This window comes from Adiantum capillus-veneris, chromosome 16 (genome assembly GCF_014529385.1).
Source record: "Adiantum capillus-veneris isolate H3 chromosome 16, ASM1452938v2, whole genome shotgun sequence".
NCBI classification, from domain to species: Eukaryota; Viridiplantae; Streptophyta; class Polypodiopsida; order Polypodiales; family Pteridaceae; genus Adiantum; species Adiantum capillus-veneris.
Window position 1 is genome coordinate 5,436,865 of NC_140946.1, and position 16,489 is coordinate 5,453,353.

The following is a 16,489-nucleotide window of genomic DNA, read 5'->3' on the forward strand; positions in this document are numbered from 1 at the left end:
CAAAAGGCCAAAATGACGAATGAGAATAAAAGGTTACATCCATGCGTGATTCTAGTACAATGTCTGAGGAGCATAAAAAATTAATAAATGAGGGTGCATAGAGTGTGGGTAGGTATGTAAGCCTACTCATCATCATCATCATCAGCACCATCACATAATACATCATCTCAAAACAGATAGGAAGGGGTGCCCCCCCCCCCCCCCCCCCCACACACACACACACACACACACACACAGAGAGAGAGAGAGAGAGAGAGGTGCTAAAAAGTAGACCATTTGTTATCCTCTGGGAAAGCACATCTTTATCTTTCTTTCGGTAAAAGGTGCAAAAAAATTCACATTAAAAACTGAAAAGAGAAAAAACCCTTAAAATCTTAAAAAATGTGGTTCATTCTGGGGAAACCACATCTCTTTCTTTATCTGTTTGAATCAGAATGGAGCGCAGGTAGTCTTTCTTTTCGTTGTAAGTGGTGTACAGAGGCTTGGCTACACCAGCTCTTGTGAATAAGTTGTTCAGATAGTTTTGCATATATGCTTTGTCTGATATATGAATTGGAGAAGCGGCTTTGTTGTGGCAAAAGTATGCAGCACCCATAAGAAACTGCGTAGAAATCAAATTCAAACTTGAACTTATAGTCTCTCTCTCTCTCTCTCTCTCTCTCTCTCTCTCTCTCTCTCTCATGTGGCATTGAGGCTTTCACGGATACAAGTGGTCTCTCCATGGATCTCCATCCGTCATATGTGCACCCTAATCTACTATGCTGATCCCGGCTAGGCCCCCATATTTGCACTCCACAAAGCATGGTAGAAGTGACCAAAGTGTCGCGAGAGAAATGAAATGAACTGCTATATTAACGTCTTCAGAAGGCCAAAATGACCTATGAGACCACAAAGTTACAACATGGTGTGTCTAGGTACAAAAAGATAAAAAGTGGAGTGCTGAAAAAAAATCTCCAAAATATCCAAAATCCCTACCTACTAGATGGTGGGGGGGGGGGCATCTTGCATATCGGGCCAAGGTGACCCGAATCCGTTGATGTAGTCTCCGCCGTGGTTGCTGCACCTCTGACTGCACAATATCCGCTCTAGAGAAGAAGTCTATGATCCGTTGCTGAGACTGGCTAGCCTCTCCTCTCAACAAGTTCTCTCTGTGTCATGGTAGCTCCAGCAAGAACAGACCCAGACATCTCTGGTCTTCATACCCCATGACTCTAGAAAGCGGTCCAAAACCCTCTCTGAACAAGCAATGGGAAGCGACCTCGTATCTCATAGTAAACTGGGCAATGGCATAGTGCAACTCTGTCTCAGCCTCCGTATGACATCGGGGACATGTCGTGGCCTTTGCTGACAATCCGATCTCTGCCAGTCTCCACCCGAAGCAAGTGTGAAGATGTGCGTATCTGGCCAATAGCACACCGTATCTCGTGAGATTATCAGAGTTGAGATCAGTGCATGTCACGAGGACGCGGCAATTGCTAACTTGAGTTATTGGTTTCTTTCCGATGATTTTTGTTTAATTTTTGGGACCCTCTTTTTGAAGTTGCAAATGATCGGACATTGTATGGCCAGTGTGAAACAATAGTTTCACCCGCAGATAAGAAGTTGGTCGGCACTGGAATTCCAGTAGTAAAAGGGTGTCTAGGCTCAGTTTAAAGTCACTTAGGTCCCCTCGCCGCACTTAATAAGTTGGTGGATACTAGGATATTAACTCAATCGAGGCACAGTGCCAAGGCGGGGTCACCCAGAGAAAATCACCCGAGAACTAGGCTACATTGCATTTGAACGTGGTCCCTGTGGTGAAAGATGGTCAGATGACCATTGAGAGTCCAATGGAAGCATTTCCTAAAATTTAGCGAACTGCTATTTTGAGCCACAAAATATATTTGCGTCATTGGAACATTTTATTACTCTGCTGCAAAGTCAACTAATACACTAGTTGAGATTTTTAAGTGGGAAGCCCAATGCGGGGAAATTGCATGCATGAGTGCCAAGTGGCACTTTTTGGCCAATTTACGAAGTCTCGGAGAACAAAACTCGTAACTGACTTTTTGGAGCAATTTTGTAGGTTGATAACTCTGATTTTCAGCCATTTCTCTGCATATTTGAGCTTTCCATGACTTGACCTAGGACCAAGGAGCTCATTTTTAGCATTAGAAGCCATTTGATGTATGTTTACAAGGCTGTTTTGCTTCGTTTTCAGCGATACGCAGGTTTTGGTAGCCATGGAACTCTCCCCTTTTGCATCTATTTATTCACAAATGCATTACAGGTCAAGCGTAGAATAGGGGACGCTCGATTTATGCTGGGGGGATGCTTCATTGAGAACCTGTCACAGGTTAAGAGCTATTGTGTGCAAACTTTCCCTCTCATGTACAATGTAGTGCAAGAAGTAATATCCTGCATACTCTACACTGCTCTCTCTCTCCCCTACGTGCAGTAATGTGATGCCCCACAAGAGGGTCCTTCGTTTGACCTATGTACAATTGTGTGGTCTTATGCTTCTATGTCCAGGCAACAGACTCTTTGAGCAGGAACAGGAGTAGCTAACTGCTACTCCAAAAGTAGCATCGGTGAGGGTGAAAACCTCACCTTACAGGTGCATTTTCAGCACAGGTTATGCGTTGTTTTTGGACTGTTTTGTAGCCGTATGGATGCCAGAAGCATTGGAAATAGTGCCCCATTGTTAGAGGACAATTTCGAGACTATTTAGGACTGAAAACAGGGTAAAAACCAATAAATATTGTAATTGCTGTTTTTCGGCTGAAAACAAAGGGTTTAAGTCCTTGGAAGTGAGTTCCAGCAGTGGGATTTGTTCAGGGTGAGTTTTGGGGCAATTATGCTGCCGAAATTTTGCCAGAACAGGTGTAATCTAGTTGGATACAGGTGAAGATCCCCAGGACTCTAGTTTGTAACTTTACCCTCTAAAGGAATAAAGAAATACTGAAAGGGACGCCAGTTTTTGGGACCTACAGGTTATCAACGTTTGCTTGGAGCATTCTAGCTTCCGAGCTGTGTGTGCTTTGAAGTGTTAATTCCTGCTACAGGTTACTTCTGCAAGGTTTCTCTGAGTGTTAAAGCTTAAAGTAAAGTTTCTGGTGCCAAAGTCTACCACCATACGGGTCGGCTTCATGGTTCCGTTGCCGGGACATAATCACTTTTTCCTCAAGAAGTGAGCCTCGATTGGTTTCGTGAAGACACAGAGTATAGAAATTTGGAATTACACTATGGTTGATAGGACGAATGACACGAGGGAACAGGGTTCCTCTTCATAGGACAGACAGGAAATTCCGCATGTTTTTACATAATCTTTACTGCAAAAATAGTAGCATCCCGATCGGCGATGGCGCTCTCAGCAACTCGCAGAGATCCCTACATAGTTGCGTAAGTAGCTGCATGACGCTGGTGTGTATCTGCCAAATGCTCTGCCCCAAGCTCAATGGTAGCAATGGCTTGCCTGGACTCTTGCAATATATCCTCAGATAGACGAAAAAGTGATGTAGAGTCTGAAACTGTGGAAGATCCCGTAATAGTGTCAGGTGGAAGAGCGTTGGTAAGTGGCACTCTTAGTGGTGGCATTGGGCTGGCAAGTGGCACCGCTCGTGGTGGACTAGGAGCATGCCTCTCTGGTGGAGTAGAGACGGGTGGAGTGGCTGCTACAGGACTAGGCATAGGAGAAGAAGAAACTCCAACCGGGGCTTGGGAGCTAGTCACTGTGGTAGGAGTGAAAATAGTAGCAGTCGAGAGAGGGACACACTGTAGAAGCCACAATTGTGACATGCATAGTGTGATCTGAAGCGCCTGAACATACCATCGAACAAGTAGTGGGAGTATGCGAGGAACGTCGAATAGGTTGCTTCACCCGAAGTTGCTGGCTTTCAGATACTGGCAGTGATACTAGAGATTCTACTGTGTCCACCACTCTCGTCCTCTTTTTCTTCGGTTTCTCAGGTAGATCCATTGTTTGTTCAATAGATTTTTCTTTTGCCTTAGAGTTTTTACGCCGCATATCCGTATCCGCATCCATGGGGCTAACATGACCCAAGCCAACATAGGAGTTGCAAAGCACTGAAAGCTAGATTGCACAGATTGCACCTGAGCTCTGAATCTTTTTGACCGGGACTGTAAGGAGGTAGATAGAATTTGATGAAAGCCACACAGGATGGTGTTGATGAGGCAGTATAGGCCATCGCAGTGAGAGAACATAGTAGGTAGACCACATCTGATCAGGAAGTAATACTTGAAAATGGCCCAGAGCTTTTTATTCCTTACATAGTCAGAGTGACCAGCTCTAAGTAGCTCCTGGCATGCTTGAATGGTCGCATCTTTCGAAAGTTGTGAGTAGGTTCTTGTAGTTGGTTTTACTGAAGGAAAGTTTGTCATTCCCAAAGCATGACCAATGCATGTAGCCGTCAGTGTGTGCCCTCTTACTATGGGAAAAAGCTTGAGAACCTCATGCACCATATCCATGGGGATATCAGTAGGGAGATTGGCCTCTGCCAATGCTGTCAGACCTAGCGTTTGTAGTTGATCTCTTGATAAAACTTCTTGAAGGGAAGGATGAGGCTGCTGCAGATGAAAGTTCAAAGTGAATCTGGTTTGGATTTTGGAGGAAGGAGGCCTAGGGATTTGATGGCTGAGCACATGAGTGTTGGCCTTCTTCTTTTTGTCTTTCACATCTTCTTCCTATTGGCTAGAAGACTCCTTTTAGCTCTGACGATGAGGAAGTTGAAGCAGAGGCCCAAGCTCCCTCCTCTCGGGATAACCAAGCAGGAGAGCAAGAATGATACTCAAAGGCTGGCTATGGCGCCTCACACACAGCCCCTTATCATCCACGCTTTCTCCCCTGAGGTCATCCACGCTGATACATACAACAATTCTTGAATTCCACATGTGAGATGAATGGGAAAAGACTGAGTGATACAAAAACTAGCATATTCTATTTAGAAGGGACACCAAGGAGGGAAAGCAGCAATGCCGGTAGGATGAGAAAGCCTAGAGAAGGCTCCATGAGAAGAGAGAAATACCCAAATAAATATGGATAGATTGAGACCTCAATAACCCATAAATAGACAATGCAATTAACCCGTAACTATAAAAGAGTACACTTCACTGATTTGACAAAGAGCAGGATTCCACTGAAAAACTCGGGGACAGAAGAAGACAGTCATAAGAAGACATACCTAGACCAGGAAAATTGTTGAAAAGTGCCCCAAAGATGAAGGTAAAGAAAGAATGGGATACGGCAAATGATAGAAGTGAGCTGACAGGATGGAAAGTACTAGTGGAAGGAACTTGAACCATGGATTATGGTGAAGGGTAGTAGCATTTAATTCTGGAGCCATTTACTAGCGGTAGAGAAGCACCTTCGTGAGTCATTAATTGTACTGCCCCCTGTGGTAGAATTTCTTGTACCATGAATGGTCCTTGCCAAGCTGGGACCAACTTCTTTTCTTTTTTCTGATATCGAGCCTTATACAGTAGTACCACTGAGCCTTGCATAATTTTTGGTTTTCTGAGATGGCGATCATGCCATGCTTTGCGGCGAAGTTGCTCTACTTCAAGAGCCTGAGAAGCCATACGGCGGCTTTCTTCCAAAAGGACGAGACGAGAGACAGAGGCAAACCCCACACCCCCATTGGCACGCAGACTGCCTACTCGCGAAGATCCTGAGTTGAATTCGAAGGGCCCTATTGCTTCCAAACCAAAGGCTAACTGAAATGGGGTGTGATTGGTCGTGGATTTGAAGGAAGTGCGGTAAGCCCAAAGAGTGCCGTGGATTGCTTGAGCCCAAGATGCCGGATGTAGATGACATGCTTTCTGCAGAAGGGCTATCAGAACCTTATTAGTGCTCTCGGCCTACCCATTTGCTCTATGGTAATACGAACAAGACTTACGATGAAAAATCTTGTAGTTGGCTAGCAAGGTTGAAATCATTTCATTAACAATGTGACTGTCCCTATCACTGGTAATCTCCAAGGACCATCCAAACCTGCACAAAATATTTTCATACAGAAACTTGGCTACAGTATTGCCAATGCAATCAGTTGTCGCCAGTACCTCTACCCACTTGGTTGCATAATCTGTAGCCACCAGCAGATACTTTCGGTTACCTGGTTGGACCGGAGGAGCAATTGGATCCACAAAATCCATGCCCCATCGCTCAAAGGGCAGCCATGCCATAGAGACCTGCAGAGGACGTTTGGACTGCTTGCTTGGTTTAGGTCCACAACGCTGACACACATCACATACTTTCACATAGACAATTGCATCCCGAAAAACATAGGGTCACCATAGACCACTCTGTAGAATCTTAAGGGTGGTGATGTGACCAGGGTAATGGTCACCAGTGGGACCACTGTGGGCATCCTCGAGAATATTCTCAACTTCATGAGGGGAGACACACCGTCTCAGAATACCATCTGGTCCGGACTTGTAGAGCTGGCCTCTAATTAGAGTAAATGGCCTCGACTTTAAAAGCAATCTTCTCTTCTGCAGTGGAGACGCATTCTTAGGGTACAGGCCAGTAGATAGCAAATGCAAGACATCGCCGTACCATTCCGGAGTGGTATCCACCTTAAAGAGATTGCTATCTAGAAAGTCAGTTGCAACCTCTATTGCTTCTTCACTTGTGTGAATGAGAGAGAGGTGGTCAGCAAGGACATGATGTTTGCCGGGTCTGAGTACCACTTCGAAATCAAACTCTTGAAATAAGAGTAGCCATCGCCATACTCGACCTGCAACTTGCGGCTTATTAAGCAGATAGCACAGGGCATGGTGATCAATAATAAATGTGAAGTGGACTCCTAATAAATAATGGCAAAATTTTTGTAAAGCATACACAATAGCCAAACCTTCCCTTCCTGTGGTGCTATAGTTGCGCTCTGCTTTGGTGAGTAGCACTGTAGGGAACAAGGGGAACACAGCCGAAACATTCCGAAACGGCGTTCCAGACGAGTCCCGTTCCCGAAACGGAGATGGGAACGGAACGCTGTTCCGGAATGGGGTGTAACTGGAAAGGTGTTCCGGAATGGGCGGCACACGAGGCGGAATGGCGAAACGGGCAAAAGTAGGCATTTGGGGAAAAAAAGTGGGCTTTTGGGGTTGTTCGGGGAACATATTTGGTGTAGTTTGAGGGCAGGTTATGGGGTTGTTTAGGAGGGAGGTAATTCAATCCTTACTTTGACCGTTCAAGCCCCGTTCCTGTTCCGGCCCCCCCTCCTCCTACCTGTTCCTGTTCCCCGTTCCCGTTCCGGGTAACTATGGTGAGCAGGCGACTTGCATAGTGAACACGGCGATCCAAGTTGTACTCCTTACTAGGCTGAGTCAGCATAGCACCCGCAGCCAGTTGACTGGCATCAGCATACACATGAAAAGGAATAGACCAATTGGAAGCCACTAGGATAGGTGCTTCATGAGGCATTTTTTGAGGTAAGTAAATGCTTCAGCCTCAGGTTTGGACCATTGGAAGGGTACAATAGCACTAGTGAGTTGGGTCAGTGGTTGAGCCACTTGTGCATACATGCGTATAAACCTGCGATGATAGCCTGTGTGGCCTACAAAGCTCTGAACACCTTTAGGGTTGATTGGAGGTGGTAACTTCAAGATTGCTACTATCTTCTCTGGGTCGGGTGCTAAACCTTTAGCAGACACTACATGGCCTAGAATTGTACCTTCAGTGACCAAAAAATGACATTTGTTCAGATTGAGCTTCAGGCGTGCCTCTCTGCACCTGAGAAAGACAGCAGAGAGCGAGCGAGGTGCTCCTCTAGATTCTCTACTGGGATTGAACACTGAGCACCCGAGAATGTTGAAAAATTGTCCATGAAGATGTGAAGATGATCCATGAGAGCAAGGAACAAAATATGAGATATACTGTGCGATTGAAGGAAGGTGGAGCATTTTCAACCCAAACGACATTCTAGTGTAGATAAAAATACCCCAGGGAGTCACGAAAGCCGTTTTAATCTGATCACCTGGATGGATGCCCAACTGATTGTATCCACTGAACCCATCCATGAAACTGTACAATACAAGCCCTGCTACATCTTCTAGCACAAGCTCAGTGAAAGGTGTGGGAAAACCATCTGGGATAGTTACCTTGTTCAGAGCACGGTAATCTATGCACACACGGATTTTATTGGACTTTTTCTAGCTGCTATCACCATGGGTGATAACCACTCAGAGTGCTCCACAGGTACAATGATCCCTGCCTCTTGCATTTTTTCTAACTCTGACTTGACAGCTTCTGCATACTTTGGGTTGAGCTTGTAAGCTCGGCCTCTGACAGGCTTAGCCCCTTCAACCAGAGGGATAGTATGGACACTCAATTTTGGTGGGATCCCTTCCAAATCCTTGTAGGACCAAGCAAAAACATCTTTAAAAGAGTGCATGAAAGGGAATACGTGATCGAGTAGCGCGGGATGCTCCCATAACCAAGCTGCTAAGAGGATGTGTTGAGGATTGTCAGGGTCGCCCAGGTTGACTTCTTTGACCGGAAGTTAGGAGGTGTAGCTAGAGAGGGTGTCACAAACGGGAGCGCATAACAATATAAAATACATTCGGATAAATAGGATTTATCACTTATTACTCAAGCCAGAGGATATAGAGAGAAATAAATAGAGAGAGAGATAGAGAGTGAGAAGATTGACACAGTACTGGGGACCAGAAGATGGGCTGGTCCCTCCCCGTAATAGTATCTTTTTTACTGAGGAGAAGTCTATACAAGCACTTGAACCGAACGTATTACCACGTTCGTTCTAGAATAAGACTTGATGGTTTCCCAGAAGCCTCAACTTCCGATTCCTAGGGCAAAACCCTATTCCAAGGAACTTCCGTTCCTTATTCCAATTCCTCGAGAATCAAGGTTCTCGCCTCTGGATCTCACCTTCCAGACTCAGGGCATGGCATCCTTGCAACTCTCTTTCCAGAGTCCTCTTCCCGCAGAACAACTCTGCTTTCCCGGACACGAAGTCCTTACTTGGGAATCCCAACTTCCGGATCACAACTTGAGAGACTACCTCTCTCCGATCCGTGGATCTACTTCCCAAACTCGGGTACGAAACCCTTGGGCTGATCTAGCTCTAGTTCCTCAGAGCGCTTTTCTCCTGCAGAGGCTCGTGCCTTCCTCTGCTCCTACTCCCTCACGAAGAGGAAGTACACCTGCAATCAAATACTCAAAGATCAGAACATGAAAATCGTTACCTTTAAAGTCTCGACGCTCGAAACGCAACTCGATTCTCGAAAAGCAATTCCTCGGAAGAGATCTCTCCATAGAAAATCCTCTCTTCCAATCCTACACACAAAAGAGGTGTGTTCTCGGGTTCCTTCTCGTAAATCAGCCCCGTCTACGACGTTTATGGGCTGAAAACAGAGAAAAACAGCAACTTGTCGCGATGGAAACACGCTTCGTAGGCACTTCTTCGCGAGGGAACTCGCGCACTGGGTCTTGGAGACATCTGGTACACTTGGGGCAGCCATGGGCATCACCTGCAACGTCTTCTTTACGGCTAAAATCTGCAGTAGCATCTCCTCCTTGCAAAGATTGGTCCTCCCCTTTGAGTGAGGGCATGTAATGCTTTTATAGCTCCAAGCCACGGTCACGAATAGCTGCTCGCATAGAGATCGCGGCATTTTTTTTAAAAATTTATTTATTTTTAATTTTTAAATTTAAATTTATTTTTTTTTCATTTTTTTTTCCCGTTCTGCCAGAAAAAGAGAGAGAAAACGCTGGCTGATCTGTTGCCTTATTTATCAGATGGCTGCCCACTTATAAAATGGGCGGCCGGCGTATTTAAAAAAATAGTCTGAACCTGCCAAAAAACTCAATAAAACCTTATAAGTTAAAAACAATGCTTTCATAGCACTTCCCAGGCGTCCCTGGATGCAATCACACGCACAATTGCAATGCAAATATAAACTTCCTCGCAGGAAAGCATCTGCTTTCCCGAAAAGCAATCCCGCTTTCTCAGAAAGCATCTGTTTTTCCTCAAAGTTTCCTCTGAACCCATCTTCATTCAAGTGCTTGCTTTTCCTTGTGCACAATTCTAACACAGTTCGGAATTTCCTCCTGACTATGGATATTCCCTTTCCGATGCACCCGTCACCCACCTTGTGACGCATCAGGAATACCCATCACCTAGTCCTTTCCTACCGAACTTACGGTACAATCTCCTTCACGATGCTCTATGTCACCCATCCTATGACACATCAGAGATGTCCGTTCCCGGATGGTCGGATACTTCTTTCCGATACTCCCTGTCACCCATCCGATGTGACGCATCAGAAGTACCCGTTCCTGGTGGCCTTACAGATATTCCTGTTTTCAGTGCTCCCGTCATTACTTTGAATGACGCACTAGGAATACTCTGTACTCGGATGTCTCCAGTGAGAAAAGCCCTCTCACTTATAAATCCAATAATTCATTTAGAATTATTTTTCTGTAAGATAAAGCCAATTTAGCAACATCCCTCTCACTTATAAACAATTGTCCTCAACTGTAGAGGTCCAACTGAACTGCCGGGGAGAAACCGGAAAGATTCCAAATCTTGCTCAATGGTGAGTTGAGCTAGTTCTTTCTCAAAAGAGAACTTTAAAATTAATTTAAACAAAAATTCAAAAATTCAATAATTCAATGATTTAATACTTACCTTACCGGTTCATGTCTTTCCTCTAGTACCTCGAGGATATCCTTCACCAATTATCAAACTTACGAGCCATGTAAGAACTCGTCATTCGCGTCTTTCCAACAGATCGGAAGTTTCCTCATCCGAGACTCTGTTAACTCAATTCCACCTTCTGAATCCCGAGAAGAATAATCCTCCTAGAAATCAATCTAGGTATCTGTCCTTGCGCATAATCTTGCGCTGTTAGTCGAGAGGGTATTAAACCTCTTGTGTCCTCCCACATAAGGAATGCCCAAATCATGAGTATTAATCTCGATATCTTCCTTCACAAACAAAGTCTACGATCACCTTAAAGAAGGTTCTTGTCCCGGGCCGTCGCTCAACGTAGGCGGACGGTTCCAATCCGAAGATTCCTTGTGCACGGCGGCACTTCCTTCCAATCTTATTCTGCTGCGAGTTATTACCACTAGCAGTGTTTTCCCGACGCCCATTAGCGTCTCTTTCTTGCAAAATCATAAAAAATGATTCACCTTGCAAGCATCAATGACAACTTGCAAAATCTCAGGCACATAGGATTCTAGCCATAGCATTTTCTGAACGTACGTTCAAACCCGGTTCACAATAGAGCGAACCCTCTTTGAATCTCAGGGATGTTCTCCCATATGTAATTCTTACCATTTTGAAACGGTTGGCGAACTATATTCTTACGAACATAATAGTTCGAATTTATTCCAGCAGCGTGTAAATGCTACTTGACCTTCTCATGGAGAAACACATACCGCAACCAAAAGTTGCTACTATAATGGTAAAAGCACTTCTCCGTAGAGAATCCTTCTACCGAACACATCTCAAATAGAGATTCTCGTGTCGGAATATCCTTGCGCATAAAAAGGCGCTCAAGAGAGTATACCAAACTCCCGTCGAGTTCCTGAAAAGGAAGTTGGTTCATCTCATTCCGTTTAGCAGAAAAAAAATTCAACTGGTAGATGACCCACCTTGGCATAGGTCTGTATCTTTGTGTGTTATCCATGTACCCAAAGGTGTACATAATTCTTAAGCTGTGTTAGAGTTTTGGTGAACCTGGGAAATTACCTTCCCTTCGTAAGATCCTTAGAGCGAAGATGCTCAACTTGACGATCACTTGGCTCGATCTTAGAGCAAAACCCGCTCATCAAATAATCTAGGATTTTAATCCTTGGATTCCTCAAGCACAGGACGTAGTCGTCGCTTGTTCCTTCCCTCGTAAAGAGAGTGTTCATTCACTTGTGCAAAAAGCACTACCATATCTTCCCTTACCGGGTAGGGGGTGTGGGCTTAAAGAGTACTCAAGCTTCATGAAAGCTTTTCTTTGCTTGAAAACTCAGAACGGTTCCTTCATAATTTCCTACCCGCAATAGCAGGTAATTTGTTGGAGAACTATCGGATACCAGATCAATCATGGACCTTCCGGATGGTTAAGCAAAGCAGTTCATCGTATAAACAATGTTCTGACTCAACCTTACTCTCATAAACACTCGAGAGTGATTGTCCTGGTTGACACAACCGTACCTCGTGCAAAAGAGCAAACAAGCATAATGCACTTTATGATTTCCTCAAAGATGTAACTTTGATTAAAAACCTGCCCTCTCACTTAAAGTTCAAGGGTCTTCTATTCAAGAACTCAGGAGTTAGATTTAATTCCCTTACTCCAAACTTTCTGTATTCAATGTTTCCCGTCCCACCACGGGGATTGGATTGTATGTACACTAAGGTGTACACTTTCAGCTTTGTATTGCTGACTCCACCATCTCCTGCAAAGTATCTTGCAGATGGGTTTACAAATTCGGGCAAAATTCCTTCGTTAAATTTGTTCATCTTTCCTTTCTCAGAGAGGATCAAGAATGGAGCTACCTTGGCAAGAGTGAACCACTACTTGCTTTGACTCACTCGTGTTCCTGTTGGGCATACCGATCCCAATCTTCTTGGATGCCTTCTTCAAAGCATAGAGGAAAAAAATTTGTCAAAAAATTCAGCCTTGAATTGAATCCAAGTCTTGTTGTAAGTTCCTTGCAGAGCTTTGGTATACCACCAAGTACTTGCAATCCCCTTGAGGTGTTTAATCACATGCCTCATCTTCAACGCTTTTTCAGAAATTGCCGTTTGCAAAGGCAACTTCAAACTTGTCGAATCAATGCGGTAGCTTTCGGGGCATCTTCCCTTCCGTCAAAAGTATCAAACTTGATTGGAAGTGTTCCTAGGTCTAGAGACCTTCTTCATATCCTTCCCGGAATGATGGGATTTCATGGCTATAGTTCTGGATTCACGTTCATGGATATTTTCTGGATTCTAAAGAATCTCGAGCATTCCGCTCCTTGGATTCTCTAGGTTCTTGAGCATCATGCTCTTGTGGCCTTCAAAGAATCCCAAGCCTTGTGTCGACTTCTTGCAAAGAGATTTTTTTTTTTTCCAACTCTGCGAGCTTTTCCTTGCAGGACTTAGGGTTCCGCATGCTTACTTCTCTCTTGGCTTGTCATGGCTTCTTCCCAGCATCTTCCCAGAGTCGTCCTCTTTATAGAGAAAGAGAGGAGACCATGCTCTGATACCACTGTCACAAACAGGAGCGCATAACAATATAAAATACATTCGGATAAATAGGATTTATCACTTATTACTCAAGCCAGAGGATACAGAGAGAAATAAATAGAGAGAGAGATAGAGAGTGAGAAGATCGACACAGTTCTGGGGACCAGAAGATGGGCTAATCTCCCCCCGTAATAGTATCTTTATTACTGAGGAGAAGTCTATACAAGCACTTGAACCGAACGTATTACCACATTCGTTCTAGAATAAGACTTGATGGTTTCCCAGAAGCCTCAGCTTCCGATTCCTAGGGCAAAACCCTATTCCAAGGAACTTCCGTTCCTTATTCCAATTCCTCGAGAATCAAGGTTCTCGCCTCTGGATCTCACCTTCCAGACTCAGGGCATGGCATCCCTGCAACTCTCTTTCCAGAGTCCTCTTCCCGCAGAACAACTCTGCTTTCCCGGACACGAAGTCCTTACTTGGGAATCCCAACTTCCGGATCACAACTTGAGAGACTACCTCTCTCCGATCCGTGGATCTACTTCCCAAACTCGGGTACGAAACCCTTGGGCTGATCTAGCTCTAGTTCCTCAGCGCGCTTTTCTCCTACAGAGGCTCCTGCCTTCCTCTGCTCCTACTCCCTCACGAAGAGGAAGTACACCTGCAATCAAATACTCAAAGATCAGAACATGAAAATCGTTACCTTCAAAGTCTCGACGCTCGAAACGCAACTTGATTCTCGAAAAGCAATTCCTCGGAAGAGATCTCTCCATAGAAAATCCTCTCTTCCAATCCTACACACAAAAGAGGTGTGTTCTCGGGTTCCTTCTCGTAAATCAGCCCCGTCTACGACGTTTATGGGCTGAAAACAGAGAAAAACAGCAACTTGTCGCGATGGAAACACGCTTCGTAGGCACTTCTTCGCAAGGGAACTCGCGCACTGGGTCTTGGCGACATCTGGTACCCTTGGGGCAGCCATGGGCATTACCTACAACGTCTTCTTTACGGCTGAAATCTGTAGTAGCATCTCCTCCTTGCAAAGATTGGTCCTCCCCTTTGAGTGAGGGCATGTGATGCTTTTATAGCTCCTAGCCACGGGCAAGAATAGCTACTCGCGTAGAGATGGCGGCCGTTTTTTTTTTTTTTAATTTTTAATTTTTTTTTTTTTTTCCGTTCTGCCAGAAAAAGAGAGAGAAAACGCTGGCTGATCTGTTGCCTTATTTATAAGATGGCTGCCCACTTAATAAATGGGCGGCCGGCGTATTAAAAAAAATAGTCTGAACCTGCCAAAAACCTCAATAAAAGCTTATAAGTTAAAAACAATGCTTTCACAGCACTTCCCAGGTGTCCCTGGATGCAATCACACGCACAATTGCAATGCAAACATAAACTTCCTTGCGGGAAAGCATCTGCTTTCCCGAAAAGCAATCCCGCTTTCTCAGAAAGCATCTGTTTTTCCTCAAAGTTTCCTCTGAACCCATCTTCATTCAAGTGCTTGCTTTTCCTTGTGCACAATTCTAACACAGTTCGGAATTTCCTCCCGACTATGGATATTCCCTTTCCGATGCACCCGTCACCCACCTTGTGACGCATCAGGAATACCCATCACCTAGTCCTTTCCTACCGAACTTACGGTACAATCTCCTTCACAATGCTCTATGTCACCCATCCTATGACGCATCAGAGATGTCCGTTCCCGGATGGTCGGATACTTCTTTCCGATGCTCCCTGTCACCCATCCGATGTGACGCATCAGAAGTACCCGTTCCTGGTGGCCTTACAGATATTCCCGTTCTCAGTGCTCCCGTCATTACTTTGAATGACGCACTAGGAATACTCTGTACTCGGATGTCTCGAGTGAGAAAAGCCCTCTCACTTATAAATCCAATAATTCATTTAGAATTATTTTTCTGTAAGATAAGGCCAATTTAGCAACAGAGGGCGTCTTAGAAGATGAAGAGTGAGCTGCCTCTTGGAGCTTCGAGACATTCTGGGCTGGTGTTTGATCGATTGGAAACTCTGCATACTCCTCTTGTAACCATCCTGGTGGAAGCTCCTCGAAGGGTTAGTCTTCAGACACAGCAAAGGGCTTTTGAGTAGGCGGGGTGCCAGACCCGGGGGATGTTAAAGGAAGAGGTGGAACGTTGGCCAATTCATGCAGAGGAGATTTCTTTCCCCTTCGGTGATGTGTTTTAGGTTCACCAAGGCCGACGACCTCCATCAAAGAAACACTTGAATCATGGTCATCAGGGACTAACCCACTTGCTTCTAGGACTGACACAGTTTCTTTTGTACTACTTGGGTCACTGGTGTCAGCCTGAGGATCCGATAGAGAGAGTGTATCCACAGGTGAGGCTTGAATAGAGACCACATAGCATGGCATCTATGTGGTAGCTTCCAACCACTGTAGCAGGTCTTCATCAAAAGAATAGATATAGTGAGACGAGGACTTTTGAAACCGGTGAGAGGTGCTGCTGGATAGGAAATCATATAAGACTCTGAGGGCTATACAGGGAGGTGCCTTTCACTAGGCCCTGCACCTGGGTACAAAGCCTGAATGACTGAGAGAGTGTCACTTCTGAGGGTTGCATCAAGCCGGAGCATATCGTAAAGGGATAGTTTCTGAAAGGTGTTCTTCAAGATTGCTTCCGCTGTGGGTTTAGCTTCTGCGATCTGGGATTCCTCTAGAACTTTGACTTGTTGCAAGTCAACCACTACTTCCAAGAAGGCTCCATCAATGTCTGATAGCATAGAGACAGGCCTGCTCTTAGCACCAATGAAAGGCTCGTCAGTTGGGTCAGGTTGTGAAAGTGGAGATGGACGAGATGGACCTGTTGGCAAGCTGAGACCAAGAGTTGCTCTTTGTGCCCGAGTGAGGATGCCAGCGGGCTCTCCCACTTGTTGTGGCCTAACCGTATGAGTAGCAGGTGATGGCTGAGGGATGGTGTTCACTGCGATCAGATTGATCTTTGGGAATGTGAATTCTTGTTTATTCTGAGTTGGTTTGGGAGAATCCTTACTGTACTGGTCCTTAAACTCCGGACAATGACGACAAGGAGGAGACCCTTCAAGTAAAGGACACTTGCTTTGGTAATGCCCATATTCTCCATATCTGTAGCATAAGATGGGCCGATTTGATGGACGAAACGGGGAACGAGGTGGTCTCTGCTCTTGTTGCATGGAGTTGGAGGCTGATGTGTAGAAACTCTGAGGGGCTGAGGCAGCATGGGTATAAAAACTTTAAGACGGAAAAGTACTTGACATACCTTGGATAGTAGGGGTATTGAGCAAAGGTGGCATGTAAT

General features: G+C 45.1%; 1 protein-coding gene across 8 annotated transcripts in view; it reads right to left on the reverse strand.

Annotated features, from left to right (window-relative positions):
- Positions 1 to 258: 258 nt before the first annotated feature.
- Positions 259 to 16,489, reverse strand: part of LOC147438492 (uncharacterized) — a 250,201-nt gene continuing 233,970 nt past the window's right edge. For 6 of the 8 annotated variants that reach the window (XM_086484591.1, XM_086484590.1, XM_086484593.1 and 3 more), the window contains one exon: positions 259 to 601. In XM_086484591.1, coding sequence (XP_086340717.1) covers positions 417 to 601 — 185 coding nt within the window. In that variant the 3' untranslated portion in view covers positions 259 to 416. The remainder of the gene's footprint in view (positions 602 to 16,489) is intronic. The other 2 variants (XM_086484596.1, XR_015184499.1) reach the window with 2 other exon arrangements.